The sequence below is a fragment of the Scaptodrosophila lebanonensis genome, unplaced genomic scaffold (genome assembly GCF_003285725.1).
Source record: "Scaptodrosophila lebanonensis strain 11010-0011.00,11010-0021.00 unplaced genomic scaffold, SlebRS2 tig00000080-arrow-pilon, whole genome shotgun sequence".
NCBI classification, from domain to species: Eukaryota; Metazoa; Arthropoda; class Insecta; order Diptera; family Drosophilidae; genus Scaptodrosophila; species Scaptodrosophila lebanonensis.
The window spans coordinates 4,385,762-4,404,948 of record NW_022060561.1 but is presented as its reverse complement, the minus strand read 5'-3'; the positions used below and the strand labels follow the sequence as shown (position 1 = coordinate 4,404,948).

General features: G+C 40.7%; 2 protein-coding genes across 4 annotated transcripts; both read right to left on the bottom strand.

The window, feature by feature from the left end:
• Nucleotides 1–1,146: 1,146 nt before the first annotated feature.
• On the bottom strand, nucleotides 1,147–15,775 carry LOC115626171 (probable phospholipid-transporting ATPase IIB). Of its 3 annotated transcripts, none has more exons than XM_030521446.1 (6): nucleotides 14,200–15,775; nucleotides 3,904–4,750; nucleotides 3,063–3,840; nucleotides 1,653–2,997; nucleotides 1,517–1,590; nucleotides 1,147–1,456 (listed from the first exon to the last, which is right to left on the bottom strand). In XM_030521446.1, exons 1-6 carry the CDS (start codon nucleotides 14,820–14,822, stop codon nucleotides 1,323–1,325), a joined length of 3,801 nt encoding a protein of 1,266 aa, XP_030377306.1. In that variant the 5' UTR covers nucleotides 14,823–15,775; the 3' UTR covers nucleotides 1,147–1,322. The 3 variants fall into 3 exon arrangements, with proteins under 3 accessions (XP_030377306.1, XP_030377307.1, XP_030377308.1); XM_030521447.1 differs by lacking the exon at nucleotides 14,200–15,775 and adding an exon at nucleotides 5,985–6,434; XM_030521448.1 differs by lacking the exon at nucleotides 14,200–15,775 and adding an exon at nucleotides 4,993–5,152.
• Nucleotides 15,776–16,295: 520 nt separating this feature from the next.
• LOC115626172 (UV radiation resistance-associated gene protein) lies at nucleotides 16,296–19,124 on the bottom strand. The gene is made up of 4 exons (XM_030521449.1): nucleotides 18,641–19,124; nucleotides 17,314–18,573; nucleotides 16,800–17,222; nucleotides 16,296–16,540 (listed from the first exon to the last, which is right to left on the bottom strand). The coding sequence occupies exons 1-4, from the start codon at nucleotides 19,057–19,059 to the stop codon at nucleotides 16,423–16,425; spliced, it is 2,220 nt and encodes a 739-aa protein (XP_030377309.1). The 5' UTR covers nucleotides 19,060–19,124; the 3' UTR covers nucleotides 16,296–16,422.
• Nucleotides 19,125–19,187: the final 63 nt, after the last annotated feature.

Here is a 19,187-nt window from a genome sequence, read left to right as displayed (position 1 = left end):
AAAAAAAACAACAACAGCAAAAACCAAAAACAAACAAATGGTGGTAAATAAAGATTGTAAAACAAAAACACAAAACTGTAATCGAAATTATTAAAAAGCTTCAAATTTATTACAAATACGATCTTCTAGATGTAATCGGATCCTAGACTAAGGGATACTCTATAGTGTTGGTTGGGGATTACGTTATTATTAAAATTTCTTGACATGACCCCAGTCTAAGAAATAATCAGTAGTTTTTTAGTCTACGATTACCAGAGAGTTATTTAGAATGTGGTTTTGGGATTGCCCGACCTTTCAGGGGGTCTAAGGTCTATAAAATATTAGCTTTGAATTATGATTTATTAGATTTATTTTATTAAAAGCTTTGGGGTTGCTCGGCATTGTTGAGTTCTTGAGATTATTGTTCAAATTGGTTGATAATATTGAGAACTATCACAAAATACATTAAAAAACTAGAATTTGTATTAAAAAGCTTGAGAGTTCCCCTAACCGGAGAAGGTGGGTGGCTTTATTCATATTGAAGTTTTTGTTCTTTCGCTTACCTTCTTTTCTTTGTAATAAGCCATTAGTACGCGCGACCCCATAGTTCTAGAAACTTTATAAGCCGGTTGATATTGACATCTTTTCTCTACATTCTATTATTTTCTCTTGGTGGAAACCCGATCCGAATACTTTCTCAGCTTTAATGGCAGTCTCAGGTTAAGGAACACTCTCTTTTATATGATCAGGATTTACCCACACGGCAGTGTATATAAACGAACCAGTGAATTAATTATTATTATTTGTATGTATATATATCTTTATTTATTTCACAATAAAATATGTGTATTTGTTAATTATTTTACAAAATCTATCTCCGTTCGTTACAACATACAATTATAATTGATTTCAATTTTAGTTATACATTTAGTTTTATTATATTAAATAATTAGTAACATAATTTGGTTTATTGCGACTTAAACATTAATCAAATACAGGTATACAAAACATGTCGCTTACAAATTAAAATCTTTTTATATTGGTATGGGATTTTACTTCTTTTTTATATTTATTTTAAATTAGATATAATAATCACTTTGTTTTCGTTCACTTTTGTGTAATTTCTTAAATTATACAAATCGCGTAACGAGAGAGAAAGAAACATTATAGCAAACATATTTAAACTTTATATCACGTTTGGGTATTTCAGTTTGTGTGTGCGGCAAAAGAAGGCGTGTCTGTAAGGTGGGCGTGGGAGGGATATAAATACAAATATATTGGTTGACTTTGAAGTGAATAATCGATAGGGGAGAGAGGGATAAATGTACGAGGAGCTTTGCAGCTTAGGAGAGTTTCAAGTACGAAGGCGGCGAACATTTTTTGCGCAAGAATTTAATTATATACAGAGGTAAGCAGGAAACCACCGTGATGAGGGACACCTTCCACAGGAAGTCGTACGACCAAATGAATTCCCAGTCTGTAAAACAAATGACCAGTTAACGAATATTCAAAAGTGTAATCCTTTACGCAGACTCACCAAAATACTCGTGCAGAACAGCAAGCGAGATGAGATAGAGGGCCAAGCTGAATAGCTCTGCTAGCACCATCAGTCTGCAAATAAACAAGTAGTTATTAGTTATATTTCTTAACTTAAAAAAAAAACTACAACTCACCTGTGCCACGTGCGCACGGTTAGGGCCACCATAATCAGTTCAGTTAGAATCAAGGCCGAAAAACTGATGGCCACAATGTGTATAAACTCGTCGACAAATAATATAAGCGCGCCATACATAATGACACCGCCTTGATAAATGCTGACCAGCACCCAAATAAAGAACGTTTTATAGCTGAGACTGCGTCCCTTCGCCAGATCCTTGTACAGCTCCGGATACGTGACAGCCGTCTCTGATGTGATGTCTTGATCCAGTACCAATGAGAACACCGGGAACATGGTGTAAAGCGTTGAATATCCCACCATGAGGAAACCCTGATACAGCGCCACAGAACTCAGATAAAACACGGCCGAGAAGACGGCCTGAAGTGTAGTTATAATGAGACCACGATGTATCACGAACTGTGAGAGCGCCGCAGAACGTTTGTAGCTGCGTCGGCCGTGTATTAAGAGCAGTTTGGAAATGTGCGAAAACTGTGGAATGCTGAAATCGCCGGCCAACGAAGCCTGTCGTCCCTCGCGCCCCTCAATGCCCACACCAGCGTCCGCCTGCTGTATCATGCTCACATCATTGCCACCATCGCCCACAGCACAGGTTCGCTTGCCGGTGTACTTTTGTATGAGCTGCACGACCTGCGCCTTCTGGGTGGGCGAGCAGCGACAGCAAACGACGGCTGGGGAGGCGGTGGCCAGCTCGAGGAACTCGGGTCGATAATACTGCAGACAAACCTCCAACGACTCACCGGATAAGACGAGCGCATTGCCCTGCTTGCGCCGGAACTTATTCAGTTCCTCATGCGCATCCGTGCGCGTCTTTACTGTGCGCAGCACGTGTAGCTCCTGATTGCGACCTATTAGCTGCGACGACTTGGCAATGCAGCAGGCTGTCTCCAGCTTATCGCCAGTGAGCATCCAAACACGCACGCCGGCATTGCGCAGCATCTCGAGGGTGGGGCGAACGCCCTCCTGCAGGCGATCTTCGACGCCAGTGAGACAGAGTAGTTCCATTTCGCGCTCCAGAGATTCGACTATAGATGCGACCTTAGCCACACGATCTGTTATACTCAGACGCGCCGCATTATAGCGCATCTCAAAGTCATTGTACTGCTCCTCTGTCAGCACTTTCTTGGCCACGACCAGCGTACGCAGACCCTCGCGAGCCATGTTCCCAGACTCTTCGCTCAGCCAATCATTGTACTGCACAATGCTGGACATAACGACATCGGCTCCCTTCAAATAGAAAGTTATTTCACCCGACTTTGAGTCCTTGACAATGATGCCCATGCGTTTGCTCTCACTGGTAAAGGGAAACATCTGCAGTATTTGATAGTGCAGCAATATGTCATCTAGAAAAGGAACGGATATGCATTTTAAATAAGCAAATTAGAGTAAAATTGGACTTTAGACTTACTCTCTTCGCAGGCCGTTTTCACCTGCAGCGTCATGGTGTTGATATCTCTAGCGATGAGTGTGAGTCCCACCTGTTCCGTCCATTTTACGAGTGCTATTTCATCGGGAGATGCTGCCTGATATTGATGTTCGGTGGTCGTAGAGCCGGGCGCCTCAATGTTAATCACAGATTTTATGGGCGAGTTGTTGCCGCCGGTTGCCGTCGATGATGTCGAAACGGAGCAATTGTCCTCCTCATCGCTCACTGGCGTGACATTGTGGCATAAGGCCAGCGCCCGCACAGCCTCCCATTCACGCCAGCCCTCCGGACGCCGCATCCGATTGCCCGTAAACATTACGGGCTTGTGAGATTCAGCCGAACTGCTCGATGCCGAGCCACTGCTGCTGTGCTGTTGCGATATGTTTGCCGACAGTTTCTGTATGATCTGTCCAATGTGATGAAAAGTGTCCGCATCGTGCGATACAATGCCCAGATGGATTTTCTTAAAGACCATTTCATTTTGCGTTAGCGTGCCAGTCTTATCTGTCAGCACGTACGAGATGCGACCCAATTCCTCGGGTATTGTTGTGGAACGCACCACAGTGCCATGAATTCCTTTGTCGTTCTGCATTTGCCACGAATAGAAGGCCTTGCCCATGTCGAGATTCACGCGCAGACTAATCGGTATGATGTAGCTGAAGAGCAGCACAAAACGGAACATATAGCGATACCAGGGACCTCCAAAGCCTTTCAGCATCATCATGACAAGCGACAAGCCCAGCACAGCGCCAAAAAGCACCTACACAAAAAATAAGAATTAGTTAAATGATGCGCATAGCATGAGTATGTAAGGGCGACCCACCTTGGTCAGTCCATTGATCTCCATGTCCAACAATCCCACCTTAGAGCGTGGTTGCGAATTGTTCATCACACTGCGCGTCTCACAGCCGGTGTAGATAACAATGCCGGTAGCTGTGCCCGCTGCCACAACAGTGTTGGCCCACAACGTGTTCTCCACATTGAGGCCAGTGTCTTCGCTTCCATCCGTCATGCAGAAGGTGCCAATGAAACTGTGTATATCGATTTGCGGCTTCTCCACATAGAAGCTCGCATCAATGTTATACAGTTCCGCATCTCGACTCAGTTTCTGTGTGAATGGCACCGCCAGACGCAGCTTCCAATCTGTCTCGCCATCCAACTGATCTGTGCGCACAAATACTGAGCCGCCACGATCGCTGGTGCGCAACAGAATCAAGTCTGCCGGCACACGTTCATTCTTCTCCACCACAATGACATCGCCCACCTTTAGCTTGGAGGAGGGCACCAATTCGAAGCCACTGCCATGCCCCGTTTGGGGCGGCACCAAACGCTTGTACTTCTGTGAATTCACCTCGTGATCCCGCTGATGCCGGCGCAAATCATCCACAGCCTCGCGACAAATAGTCACCATCAGGACAAAGCCCAGGGGACCCCAATACGTGTAGGGGTAACCGATACGTATTTCCGGTATGAACTGGGACAGTGCCATCAGCAGGAAGTAGAGATTCAGGAAGAAACGAAACTGCTCGAAGAGAACCAACGGCAGGAACGTGAGGAAATTGTATTTCTGATTACGTATCTCATTTGCCGGGAACTTCTCCGTATTCGGCCGGCCCAGATTAACAGTTCGTGCCCGTAACTCCCGTGGCCGGAACCACCGACGCCAACAGCTGTAAGAGCACAAAAGCAGAACAATATAGTAAGCATAAATCCTCTTTCCAATATATAACAGCATTTGAAATATGGCGGCGGGCATAAAACGAAATGTGCGCCGCAGTCGCCGTTTCATTAAAGTAAATTGCTTATCAACCGTTTTACAAACAGAAACGCAAATCTATCGAACAATATATACAATACAATATACATATGTATGTATACGAGTATACGAGTATTGGATGTTTGCAAAACATACTGAATCTCGCTACGACTTGAATGCAATGAAATATCAAGCAAAGAGCGGGAGGCTTGCTGCATTCAAACTTTTTTCTATCCGGCATTTGAAAGTGAAGATCTTGAACTTGAATGGTCTTCCTCTATTAATGTTACTTAAAATTTTGTCGACAATATTCAATTTGGCATAAAAGAAAGTGTACAAAATATTTCCAATGCTCGAATAAACTGATGTGTACATGTATTATTGGAATTGTTGTGACTTTACAATGACAATCAATTAAAATTTGCCCAAATTTTATTATATTTTTAATATTTGAAACTAATTAGTCCCAGCACTCTAACTGATAACGAAATATATATTATATTTCAATGAAGGTGCGAGATTTGAGTCGAGTTCAAGCTCATTTGCAAGGATCAAGGAACATACTAGTTTGAAAATTTCAATTGACTAGTTGGTCGCTTTTTCTATACTATATATAACAAAAACCGTGTTTAGTTGGTCGCTTCTGTCTATATAAAGCCTGTTTTCAGTTCTACCTTAAGCCCTCAAAGTTAGAATATTATCAAAATGAAACATGGCCAAGTTTCCACACATTAAGAGTGACCTTGGCCTGTTGTTGCTACAGAAGAAGTTAATGGGTGGGAAATTATAATGCAAGTCAGGCGACCTTGCAAATAAATCAATAAAACTCATTTTTAAATTAAAAGCACAGTGAAAAGTTTCGAACACAACAAAAAGTCACGTATCTTTGCCTGAACCAGTGAACGTGCTGATTTGGTTGTTTACTAATTGAAAAGAGTACTCTTTATACATATTTAGGGCCGGCATGGTCGGTCACCAAACACAACCACTTGTTTAATTCTATATTTGTGGGCGTTTGGGAAATCACCGCCGCCGCGTCTTGCTGTGTGGGTTGAGCATGGGTATGTTTGTGTGTGTGTGTGCGGGAGCTGACATTTTGCAATCTGCGATAGTGGGATTTTTTCTTTCATGTGTAATTGATGATTCACCTGAATAAATACCAGCGATTACGCGGACGATTCAATAGTGGAATGTTCTCCCTTGTCATGGGCGTTGCAGACGAGGCCTGCGAAACGCCGTCGTTGTCCATTTTGTTATGTTTTTGGTTGCAAAAAAGTACAACGGGTCGTAGTTTATCGTAACGTAAGCCGAGTTATATATGTATACTCGTATTTTATGAAAGCTGCTGCTGCTTTCCGCTAATTATTGGGGCTGCGCTGGCTATCGCTGCCTTTGTTCTGTTGCGCGTTGTTTGTGCCCTTTTGCTTTCACTAAACTACACGCATTTCGGTCACGTTGCATGGTACACGCGTTTCAGTTCCACAACCTGCAGTTAAAGCAGCTGTTCGAACTGCAATTTTTTCGTTTAATAACAAATTCTTATGCACAAAAAGAGAAAATTCTGTTCGTAAAACTACGCCGTGGTCGTTGCCGTCGTCGTTTGCTGTGCCTAACAACCCTGTTTTGACTGCTGGGAAATCAATAACAATGCCTGAAATGGTGAGTGCGAGCAGGCACGCTCTACTGTTAGCCAAGTCGTGTGACCAAACTTTTTTTTTAAGCAACTATTATTCAACACTGCACTTTTTCATAACAGCTGACAACGCAGAATTTCGCGCGCACAGTCAACGTATTTTCTGCTGACGATCATATTTTGAAGTTAAATAAATAATATTAATCAGCTAGTAGTTGCGGCTGAGAGCAACAAAAAAGTCTCACGCTTACGCTTATTTGTTGTGCATCTGTGCACTCGCTTTTGCCTTTTTTGGAGAGCATTTTGTGTGCTGTTAGGGTTGGTGTTGGCGGTTTGTTTGCTTTGAAAGTGCGCATTAACACTCTAGCTGCTGCTTGTATTTATAATTGTTCACAATAACGTGTTAAGCACTTTTGTCAATCGACCTCAGGAAATATTCTCGACAAAATTACATTCCATTATATGATCTCATAAGAAAAAGTTTTCGAAGCCCGCACATAACAAAAATACCTACGAACATAAAAGAATGGCGCACACAAAAAAAGACGGTAAATGACCATAAAAAATATATATGTATGTGTGTATGTATTAATATAAAAAAGGTTCAATGACATCAGCACTCATCAGCGGAATTTCTGTAAGCTGCTAAAATTGAGAAATGCCTTTCAACGAATTCCACGCGAAAGTTAGCAGCCGGTACAGACAATGAATGAGTGAATAAGCCAAGGTCTTTACATAACCAACCGTATGTCGTTGCTATAGATCGGCACTCTGTTCGACTTATCGTTGGTGAGCCAATCTTAGCTTAATATTTGCTTTACCCAACGTCAACTTCACCTCGTTCAACGTTTGTCTGGGAAAGTGAGTCAACTGCCAGTTGAGGCCAAGCTAAAATGAGTCAATGGCACGCGCCCTGCCCGCCACAGGGCTAATATATAATTGTCAATCACTTGAAACGCTGCCGCAAATATCTCACTGGCAATTTTGCTATAAAGTCTTACGGCATGCCAAAAAGTGGGAAAAATACATACAAGTATGTACATACGAACATACATATATGGCTTTCCTTTAAAGCTGCCTGCCAGTAATTATACAAAGCACGAAACACATGGAAACATTTGGAAAACTCATCGCTGTAACAACAATTATATCACGTTTCAGAATAACAAACGCGTTTCCAGTTGTTTTCGGCTTCAACTTTGTTTTTCAATTGCATTATTGCATTATCGATGTATTGAATGCAAACTGCAATATGTACACAGGAGGACAGCTTTTGTGTGATGACAGTATTTTCAAAAACTCTTCAGACACAGTTGTTGGCATTGTTCAGCCAATATGTGTTCCCAATGTTGATCTATTGATAAGCCATTACAAGCTGGCTGTGTTTGCTCTGAAAACTCCAGTACTCATTGGAATAATTTACGAGGTAAGTATTGTTCCGCTAAATAGTTATTCCTAGAAATATAGTAATTATGTAAATAGTTATAAGCGTTCAAACAACAATCTCACCTACTGTTCTAAGGCTGAACTTCTCGATTTACAAATATTTGCTATTGGTTTTCGCATATTTGTTATTAGCAATAAAAATCATTGCTTTTACTTGTATGGCAGACTAAAGCGACAAATTCTCAGCGTGTTATTGGGTCAGTCAGATCGGTCTATTGCCATACAAGCCCTCGATCGATGTTGGATTTTTAAAAGTTGAGTTGTGTACATATTTTATTTCTGGCCGATTAAGATGTTCTATATAATTTCTGCCAAATATAGATTTTGCCACTGACAGTCCTACAATATAAACGTATGTACATTTTTGTATTTATATTTCCACTTGCTCGATTTTAAAGCATTATTTTGTAAACGTTGGTGAGGGCGCGTATTTTTATTAAAAGACCATTTCGGCCCGCGGAGCATTGGACCGCAAAAAACCGAGCCATGCCCATCTCTGAATCAATCAGCACATCAATTATATCCATTCAAACATATGTAGTAGTAGGTGTATGCATAGCTGGCATTAATTAAGCAAAGCCAAGGCATCATTTAACATTGCAATTAAGCTGCAATTATAATTATATTTTGAGCTGCTCTTAATGTTCTGTATACGTGCAATAAATCCTAATTACACCTTTAGTTTTAATGGAACAATCGGTAGCAATTAGCTTTAAATGCAGCTTCAACGGGGTTTTCTATACACAACACTAACATACTCATTTATTTCGTCGTTTTTATATATTTTATTAGAGATAAAATAAGCAATGCTTTTCTTTTAAATCTTTCTTTCGACGCTAAATAATTAACTAAATATATTTTCAAATGGAACAACAAATGGTGGCGGGTTGGTATTTAGAATTGGACAGTTGATGAAGTTTTCTTGATATTTGTATTTTATCTAGACATATTTATGGGGACTAATCAGAGAACGGTACGTTGGGAAACTGTTGCACCGCAAACAATGGTGAAAAATTGTGAAATGAAAATACTGCGTGCAGGATGGGAAACACATAAATACCGCAAAGTGTCAGACATGACAGAATTTTCTCTTTCTAGACAGCGAAGTGCACGCAAAAGGAATTAATTTCAGTCAAGACCCCATCATCATCAAGACAATGAGCGATTGACGAACTAACCGAATCACTTGGCGACTGCCTGGTATGTGTGTGTGTGTGTGTGTGTGCGTGTGTGTGAGAAGCGCCAGAACGTCTGACGGACCAACTGAGGCGTATAATTTATGCGCCACTTGCCAGCCTGACAGTCAGCCTTCCCAACCAACCTGCACAGACAACCCACTCCAACTAATTTGAAATTTGTGTGTCAACAAGCGAATAAGTCACCCATGTACAGCGGTCGCAAAGTCCAAAGAACCCATCGCTTATAAGTATTAAGACAACTGTAGGACCCCACTCGTTACTCAAAAATTCTACAATTGATTGATGTTTCTTCAAAAACTAGAAACCCCTTATATCAACAAAGGAACCACACCGCAGCAACCCATTTCAAACATTACTTTAAAAGCGGAATTGAGATAAAAGTATGGATTTAGAATATAAATTTTAAATAAACCCAAAAAATACCAAATATAAACGAAAAACTAGTAAATATTAAAAAATATGAATTTCCTGTTTAACCCTTTTGTTTTTCCCAAATTGTTGACTTTTATTATCCGTCCTGATGACCAATAAAATGATGATTAAAATATTATTTCCATTTTGGAATTAAAAAACAAAATAGAATATACAAAAACAAATCCATCAAAATAATTAGAAAGCCATGCATTTTTCGAAACTAAAACCGAAAAATTTGTGCCTTTATTTCTGCCAGCTGCTTCGTAATTTCGGACCACTGTGCGAAGTTTGTGGGTTCGTCTTGGGTGTCGCTCGATTTCTGTGCAAATAAAAGGGCCAAAGATAAGTGCAGCCCACATGGAACCCTAACGGTTCTGTTTCAAGAACTTTTCTATAAATAGGTCGCGGGTGCAAAGGGCGCCAACTAATGTGCGTATGTTGGCGGACTTGCCACCAGTTTTGGCTATTAACCCACTTGGCCAAAGGTAAAACAATGTCGTCCCCTAGATGCGGGCGTTCGTAGCGCAAAAACTGTTTACATTGTGGTAGCAACAACGACAACAACAACAACATAAACAACAAAGTTAAATAGCAACTGGAAAATAATAACATTAGGCGCTGCCATCGACGCGACTGCTTTGCATGCGGCACGGAAAATGTGGCAAAATAAAGGGGAAAAAATGTCGGTGACGGTGAAAATCGTGCCGCAGACTGTCGCCAATTGCCAACTGGCATATTTAATACAATTGTGTGTGCGGGGGGTGTATGTTTATGGGTTACAGTGTGCGGTTCATTTCGTACCACAAGAGAAAAATCCATAAACGGTCAAAGTCAAATTGTTACACTTTTTGCCCCCAGCAACATACTTTGATGGATTTTTAAATAAATTTTTAAAAACCACAAATGATTAAATGTCTGCGAATTAAAGAGCGTTCGATTACAAATAAAATGAATCAAAATCATGAATAAGCTACTAAGACTGCGATTATTTGAATTTATTGATTTATTAATAATATTGTTAGCAATGATGTCAACAAGGACTTTATGAAAGAAAACTTATGAAGATTCTTCTATACCTTCTTTTATAATATTCTAGAACACATCGATAGCTTTGTACCTCAAATACTATTCATATTTCTAAATATGAAATGCTGTCATTGAGCGAAACAAATTAAATAGATTTTATCTATCTTAGTTTTTTTTTCAATTAACCTTTAAGTTATTTAGATTTATTGATTTTTTAAATATTTAAGTTAACTTCAACGTTAATTCCATTCGAAACTCGTTTCAACTTTCACATCAATTTAGCAACAAAGAAAAATCAAAGTAGAATATTTCAGCCATATACAAATACAAATGTTTAGAAATGTTTACACAATATATATGTATGTATGCGTATGCATGAACAAAAGTATAACCATATGTCGACAATATGCCAAATGTTTCTCATTATAATCAAAAGCAAACACAATACAAAAAGCTAAGCTCAAGGTGACAAAAACAAAACAAAAATAATTACTCTGCGCTATCAGCGGTGCTTAATTTAAAATCTAATAGCAGTAACTGGAACATATGCGCACAATTATGGAGTTCTATGGGTGCGTGTGTACCAGAGAGTTGGGGCTTACTGAAAATAAGGAAACACTCGTGGCAACTGTTGTTTGTTCCATAACGATGGTTGCAGCTAACAGAACACAGCCGGCATAGCGCCTCGCGCTTTGCAATTCTAATCGCTCGTCGAAATCTTTGAGCCTCATATAACAGCGCAATCGGAGGTGAGCGTCAGAGTTGGAGAAAGAGGGGGGAAGGGAGTGGAGAGACCACAAAATGTTTTTTTGTTTTCTTTGAACAACATAAAACCTTCAACAACACAAAAAAAAGAAAAACAAAAGCCTAACAATTTCGAAATCAGACGCTTTTGAGAGGCTTTTGGCACTCATGGCCAACAATTGAAGAGAAGAGCTAATAAGAGACCTTTTTGGCCATGGCTTAAGACGCAGCCGCGCTCAAGAGTTGAAGTAAGCAGGCATCAAACAATAAAGTGCTTTACAGATCGTTGACGTTTTAATTAAGTCAGTACTTAGCTAAATAATGATGTAAGAACTAGATATCCTGTCTATCAAGGTTTCCAAATGCGTTTAATTGTGCGGAATTGGCAATACCCAGTATATAAATAGATTCTTTTAATTCAAACTGATTAATTAAATGTGTCGCTATATTTAAATTGTCGTCAAAATTTGAGCATTACATATATCTTATAGCTGCCAAAGAAACTATTTGCGCTGCAAGGTCATTTTTAGTTGAAGAATTATGAAAGAGGGGACGGGTAGAAGGTACCAGTAACGGTCTATTTAGCTACAAAATTATTTACAAAATTTAATCAACCTTTCGTTCATGTTAAAAGTTTTGCAATTTGTCTTTTAAACTAAGTACACAAATATATTTTAAATGTCTGCTTATGCCATATGCTTTTTTCTGCGCGTCGAATATTAAACTTAACAACGAAACGTGTGTGCGAGAATTATTTCAAATATTCAATATCTTGCATAGTTAAGTGAATCCAGCTGAGTTAATTTAATTAATTAAAATGTATAGTAATTGTGTTCTTTGCTGCTTTGAGAAGTATTTTAATTAGGCAATAACCTTTAGTTCAAGTTGCTATTAAACGCCCGTACTTTGAAGCCTGGTTTAATGATTTAACACAAGAGACGTGGTTTATTTTTAAAACTGTCTGTATATGCGAATACAATTAACAGAAATTTTTCAGCAAACAAAGATCTAGCCAGAAGACTGAAGCAGTTTTATTGCTCTTCCGTCGAACTTGTTTTGGTTTCATTTTTGCCAACTCGTAGCTTTTATAGCAACAGATGCAACAACAAATACATTGAAAGCAACGTTTAAGAAAGAAAACATTTCGAAACGCCAAATAAAAACGAAAAACAAAAACAACTAAAATTGCAAAGGCCGACAAAAATTTGTGTGGTCTTTTGTTGTTGCGCATGAAACGCTTCCAAGAAACATTTTGTTCGCGTTTGTGTTTTGAAATGTGAGTAAAAATATATGTCTAGCCTCTACTTATACATATATGTAAGTGTACACATAAATATATAGATATATATGAGTACATATATGCGCCTACATTCAGTCAGTCGGTCTGATATATTTTTAATTTGCTTAATTAGAAAGAAGAAAATGGAATGGAAAAATGGAAGGTAAAGAAAGAAGCTGACGAGAACACTGACTGCCTGACTGACTAAATAAATAAATACCAACCATATAGGAAATCGATAAAAACGTATACAGTACACAGTTCGGGAGGAGTTAGATTTCAGCAATATGGAAAATTTTCACAGACATACTACTCGTACGCTAAACAATAGCAATAGCAAAAAGTTGTATGTGCTAACTTGGATGACAAAAAATTGCCCAATAGACGAAACATTTCTCACACCGCCGCACATTTTCCCAGTGTCTGTCTGCTATCTGCCTAATTGTAGTGCCCTCAAGTCCCCCGTAACTCTGTCAAACGTCTAAATTTGCATATGTAATCGATTTTTGCCGTGCGACTCCCACAACATGACACGAAACAGAGTCGTCGTCCGTTGCTTAGAAGTGGTCAACAAACAGCAAACCAGGGAGAAACCAGTTTTGACTCGAGACCTCTTCGCGGCTCGTTTAGATATTGTTTGTTTTCAAGGTTCCCATATACTCAAAAACAAGTTGTGCTCATGAAGACAGTCCTCTACACTTCTATGTTAAGTACAGCTGTTGCTATTTGTGCCAAAGAAAAAAAACAAAAATTGAAAGTTTTGTGCTCGCTCATTGCTTATCAGATGGGGGTCAACAAGAGTAGAAGACCGCAAAACACTATACAGAAATAATGTACATATATACAAACTTATTTTCATAACATGTTGAATTCACGATTCGTCCATACAATTTTTATCCAGAATCGTCCGAAATACATTTATGTGCGTGCGTAAATTCTTTCAAAATTTGAGATATGCTCTCAGAATTCGCCTACAAAATGGAGATTTTAGGCATTGAGCGTACAAAAAAAAATGCGTTAACAAAGATTGATTACATTGTTGATTGATCAAGTCGGCTTAGCATATTTCCAACTAAATGCTAATCAATCCATCCCGATACTTTCTACAAGTATAAATGACAGTTATTGCACTGTTTGGAACCACATTTACACACAGCAGCGACTTTTGGCACACTTTTGAATGATTTATGATGTTATGAAAATTATGGCAACATAGTATAGAATTTCTACTAATAGACATTACGAATAAAGGACAACTAGCGCCATAAAAACGTATCACATACATGTTTGTAATTCACTTTTCACTCACGCCAATCACACAATTACCGGCTGTTGTATTAAATTATAGCAACTGAAAACACATAACTTGTTGCTTTGAAATGATATTTGAAGTTGCTATAACAATTATAGCATTTCATGATAGTCGGAAGATATTCAATAGAAGGGCGTCCCATCAAATTTCCCACACACAAGTCACAAAACTGCGAATGTTTCCCTCTTGCACATAAAGCGCGCAATATAAACGGGTTGGTATACAAATAAGACTTGCCATAAACATTTATGGCATCACATTCTCACACACATTTTGCCGGTGAATGATCTCGCCAGGTTCTGTCACTCACCTGCACAAACACATTTTGAACACATTGCCGATGCTGCGACTTTTACTGCGTCGCCGATTATTCTGATAGAAGACGGTGGTTGCCCCATTTTCGGGATCGGATACGGTTAGGACGCTCGGATTGGCACCATTTACGCCCGCATTGCCAATATCGGACAGTGCATCGGCGCCAATGGCGATACCTGCAACGCCGCCCGTTTGCGTTAGTTGCGCCAGTTTGCCCGTAATATTGGTCGAGTTAATGTCTCGCACTGCACTGCCGTTATTGCTGTTCGAATATTTCGCGCGCTCGCGACTTCGCTCATTTCTATAACGTATCTGGCCGGAGGCAGAGCCAAGACTGTGGCCAAAGAGATTGCCCAGAAAGCCACCGCCACTGCTGCTGCCGCCACCGCTGCTGATACCGCCGACGCCTCCGTAACCAGTTGAGCTTTTGCGACGTCGTCTTTGCTTGTTGTTGTTGCTACTGTTGCTGGAGCCAATGACGACGCTGCCGCCGCCGACGCCGCTGCCAACAACATTCTCACTGCCACCGCCAGTGTGGCGTATGAGTAATTCCGTTTCAGAGTCTGTTTCATCGCTCTCTTCGTCGAAATCGCGCAACGGCAACTCGTTATCAGCCATCGCGAAGAAAGAGAGAGATGGTGTGGGAGAGAGTGCTCTTTATGCCTGCTGAGGTGTTGCAGTTTATACAGGTGTGCCTGCCTGTGTTGATGTTTGTTGGCTCCTGCTCTTCGCTACGCTCTTCTTGTCTTGATTTTGCAATATGCCTATATTTGATTTTAATTTATGCCTAGCAGTTTTGTTTAGCAGTCGATGTCGCTGCTTTTCCAATAATATCTGCGACTATGAACTATTTTTATACGCCATATTTATTTTATGGTTAGATCTATATATCTGCACACACCTGGCGATCTCTCTTTGTATAGCAATTCTTATTTTTTCGAACACACCGTGACGCTTTGCCACGTTTTCATCAAACTGCCACTACCTCTGACTAATGCACTTATAACTGCTGTAAATATTTAAGTTGAGCACTTTCTTGAGCTGTTTATTTGAATTTATTTAAACACGAGTGTGGGTGTGTGTCGGTGTTGGCCAAGCAAAACGTGCTGCCTAACTTGCGCCGTTCTTATCAGGCTTTTATTGCCAACTTCTGGTTACTTTTGTAATAAATATTTATGCACACATAGTAAATTCTACCAACACTTTTATTTATAGCGCTAATTGCAGCATAACACCAACAACACACGCTACGGGCGTACATATGTACATCGTTCTCAATTGATAGAGCAGCATCTGTTATTATTTAATTGAGTATCATGCCGGCTCGGCTGCCACTTAGCTATGAGCACAAGCAACAACGACAACAATTCGACGCTTTAAGTTTAATTAATGAAAACTCTAGGCTGCAAAACAAATACCAATGCAGCGCACAAAACACTCGCGTCATCAATGCTCACATTTTGTTTTTAAACACATCACACACAATTTAGTGCTACTTTTTGTTTAAACATTTTATAATACTTTAATGTTGTTTACAGGCCTTTTTAAGCAATAGTTTTGTCAATTTGTTAACACATTTTACGTTTTCCCGGGAGCGACATGGCAAAAACAACAAGCCAATTGGCACACAGCTGAGCTGGCGTAGTGTTGCAAAGCTCTAAAAATTTAACAAGGACGTGATGGACCATTCGAACCGAACGTAGTGTTGAGTACAAGCAATTAAAATAGATTTGTTCGATGTTTTTACATTTTTATTATTATTGTTTTTGTTGTAACCTAATTGTTTAGAAAAAATCCCTACTTGGAATTTACAGAGACCATTATAGAATAAACTCGCACAGATGCACACAATAAACCACTTTGTTCTCGCCTAAGCACAAATATTGTTTTGGCCTATAATTTAAAAATACAAACACAAAATGTTAAAAGTAATGCATACAATTCTTACCAAGCGTATTGATAAACAAGTATCTTGCTAAAATGCAGCAGGAAACATTAGGATGGGTGGGGAAGAAAGTGTAATTGTAACGAAATAGCTGCGCGAACTGCTATTTAAAGAAAACTATATAAATATATGTATCTCGATATATGTAAGTTTTGAGGAGCATATAATATTAATATTGCGATACAATTCGCGCAGCCATTAAAGTGTATAAATATAGTGGGACAACAGACAGAAATGACTACATAACTAAATCAAATTTACAATTTCATAATTTTAACTGCGCTCGGTCTGCAACGCAATGTTAGAGTCCGAATTGGAATAATTCTGTTCCAATATGGGTCGGTAATCATCATCTTCATTATCCGAATAGGAGCCCACAGAGCGACATATGCTGTAATAAGAAAAAACGTTTCTTATTACTAACAGGTACATAAGTTCTATGAATTATAAGAATTATTCAATTCAATAAAAAAATTGTCTTCTTCCTGAGCCTATAATTTTTATGGACGACTTATTCTTCCATTAAAATTTTCTATCCTAAGAAACTAAAATGCCATCATCTATTGAATTGGAATCTATCTTAGCAGAGATATAATTAATGCGTTTTATAATGTACAACTAAATGCAAAAAAACAATGTAAAAAGCTCACCGTTGCGTTGACGCATAACCATCAATGGAAAGCGTTTGACTCACTCCCACAGGCAACAACTGGAGGAGGGCCTCTTTCGCCGTTGTCGATATGGCCGCATGATTCATATCGACAGATGAATTCGATTCCGACAGCTGTTGGTTAGGCGGGGCAGTCGACAGGCCATTGACATGCGGCAGAGAATTCAGCGACCCTTTCATCGACGGACTATCCAACTGGTCCGCCGGCGCTGCTGTGTCTATTCGCTGACTCCGCTCAATTTCCCGCATTGTTCGGAAGAGCTCTAGTAGATTAGCCAATGTATTGCGAATATCACAACGCCCAGTGATATCGAAGCAAATTTGGGCCACATTTTGTTTCAGCAAATAGATGGCCTTCTTCGTTTGTTGAGAGGGCAGAATAGAGCGTGTGTAGAGTGGAAATCTGGGGAGAAGCAAAATATATAAATGTGAGTTTAACTGAATAGCAATACTCTCTACAATAAGAGTGCAAATCTTGGCAACCAAAAGCTTACTCTCTTGAAGTATAGGTCAGTTCCTTAATTTCATCGACAATGCGAGTTCGGGATGGTTCGTATACAATAGGATTGCGAAGCGGCCTGTCCATAATGATGGCCAACATCTGCACCAAATGGGCGACATAACCGAGTGCTGCACTAACCGCCAGCGGTGATACATTCTCGAGCATCTGGGCGTTGGAGATATGTCGGGTGTCGCTCGCATATTGTTCCATGTGTGGAAATGCTATGCCACAAATACTCAGCTGTTCCGCACCCAGGCGCTGTATGTTGTAGATCTCCTGCAGCTCCAGGACCAATGTGGATATTCGTCGTTCCATCTGTCGGTTGATTTCACGCTTTTCATCGCGTTGTAATCGTTGTTGCTGCAATCGCGTGCTTAGCTCCACACGTTGCTGCTCCAGCTCTAGACGCTGCGCTTCCAACCGCTGTTGCAGTGTGGCACGAACCTCCCGCAGCTCCTGGAGGTGTTGCTGTTTCTGTTCGTTACGTTGCCGAAATGTCTCGTGTTCTGTTTGAAGCAATCGGTGCTTGCAGCGCAGCGTCTCAATCTGCTGCGTTAGATGCTGCGCACTGTAGAGTGTCTGAGGTGCAATCTCCAGATGCTCGGAAAGTAGCACACTCAGCTTTCGACCCATGGAATGGTATAGATTATTGGCATATGGTGAGCCTGACAGCGAAGTGGTGCGCGGCTTGTAGCGCAGCTCATTGCGGGTGATACAGTGGACACTTAGACGTGAGATTTCGGTGCTTATCTCACCGGAGTCACGCAGCTTCTGTCGTTGTGAGCGCTGAAGACGTTGCAGCTTCAGCAATTGCTCCAGATTGTAGCTTCGACGCACATCTTGGGCATTGCAACTCAGCTGCATGTAACGTGTGGTGGTCATACGCATTAGTTCTCGCTCGGATTGACCCAATACCGGACTCGAACTTCGACTGACCTGGGGCGAGTTGATGCTGTTATCGCCAGAGACGCAAGCTGAACTGGCTTTGTTGCTTAACAAATTGCTGGCAGTCTTGCTTTGATAGTGCCAACGCAACTGCTCCTGCAATCCCTGAGCGCTGATCATTTCTGGCGAGGTAAAAAGCTCGCCATTCAGCTGGAATATTAAACAGTTAGGGTGACACTTGGACAGCGTTAGCGGCGCCAGAGGTATTAGACCGGATAAGTAGACGCCCCAGCAAAAGAGCAGCTCCGGTGGGCGTGGCAACGTATGTGGCGTCAGACAAACTTTGTCCAGACGCTGCGACAAGGCACTGTTTTTGAAGCAAATAAATAAATGAAATATAATGCTGGTTGAATGCTGCAGCTTTGAATACGCACCATTGTGGTTCCGCTGTCGCAACTCCTGCCCTTCTCTTTACCATTTCCCCCTCAGTCTCACTTGACGTGCGAGGCCATCGCTTTGAGGTCTGATAGCGAGCCCACACCTTCACACAAACACATTGCGCGTTCGATTTCCGCCACTCATCACCCGCACAGATCTCCGCCCACTTTTGCTGTTGGTGGCGTTGCGGCAGTGCTTCGCTGGTGTAGAACGCCTCACTAGCCTTATCTGTGTGCAGCGTGTAGTAGATGAGCATCTCTCTTTCATCGTCGCCATCGGCATCACAATTTCCGCTTGAGCTCGGACTGCAGTTGGAGGACTGGATATTCAGTCCTTGTATATATTGTAGATTGCGTAGCCGGAGCTGTTGCGTCGCCAGGGGCAACCATTCGCGGCATCGCGGTCGCAAATTCATAACGGCACGGCAACGCAAACGTGCATTGTACACTATTAATTGTTCTAATTTTTGCAAACTAATTTTTTTTACCAAACTCTCAAGCACAACAGCTGTTTATCACAATACGCTGTTCTTACCAACACTGG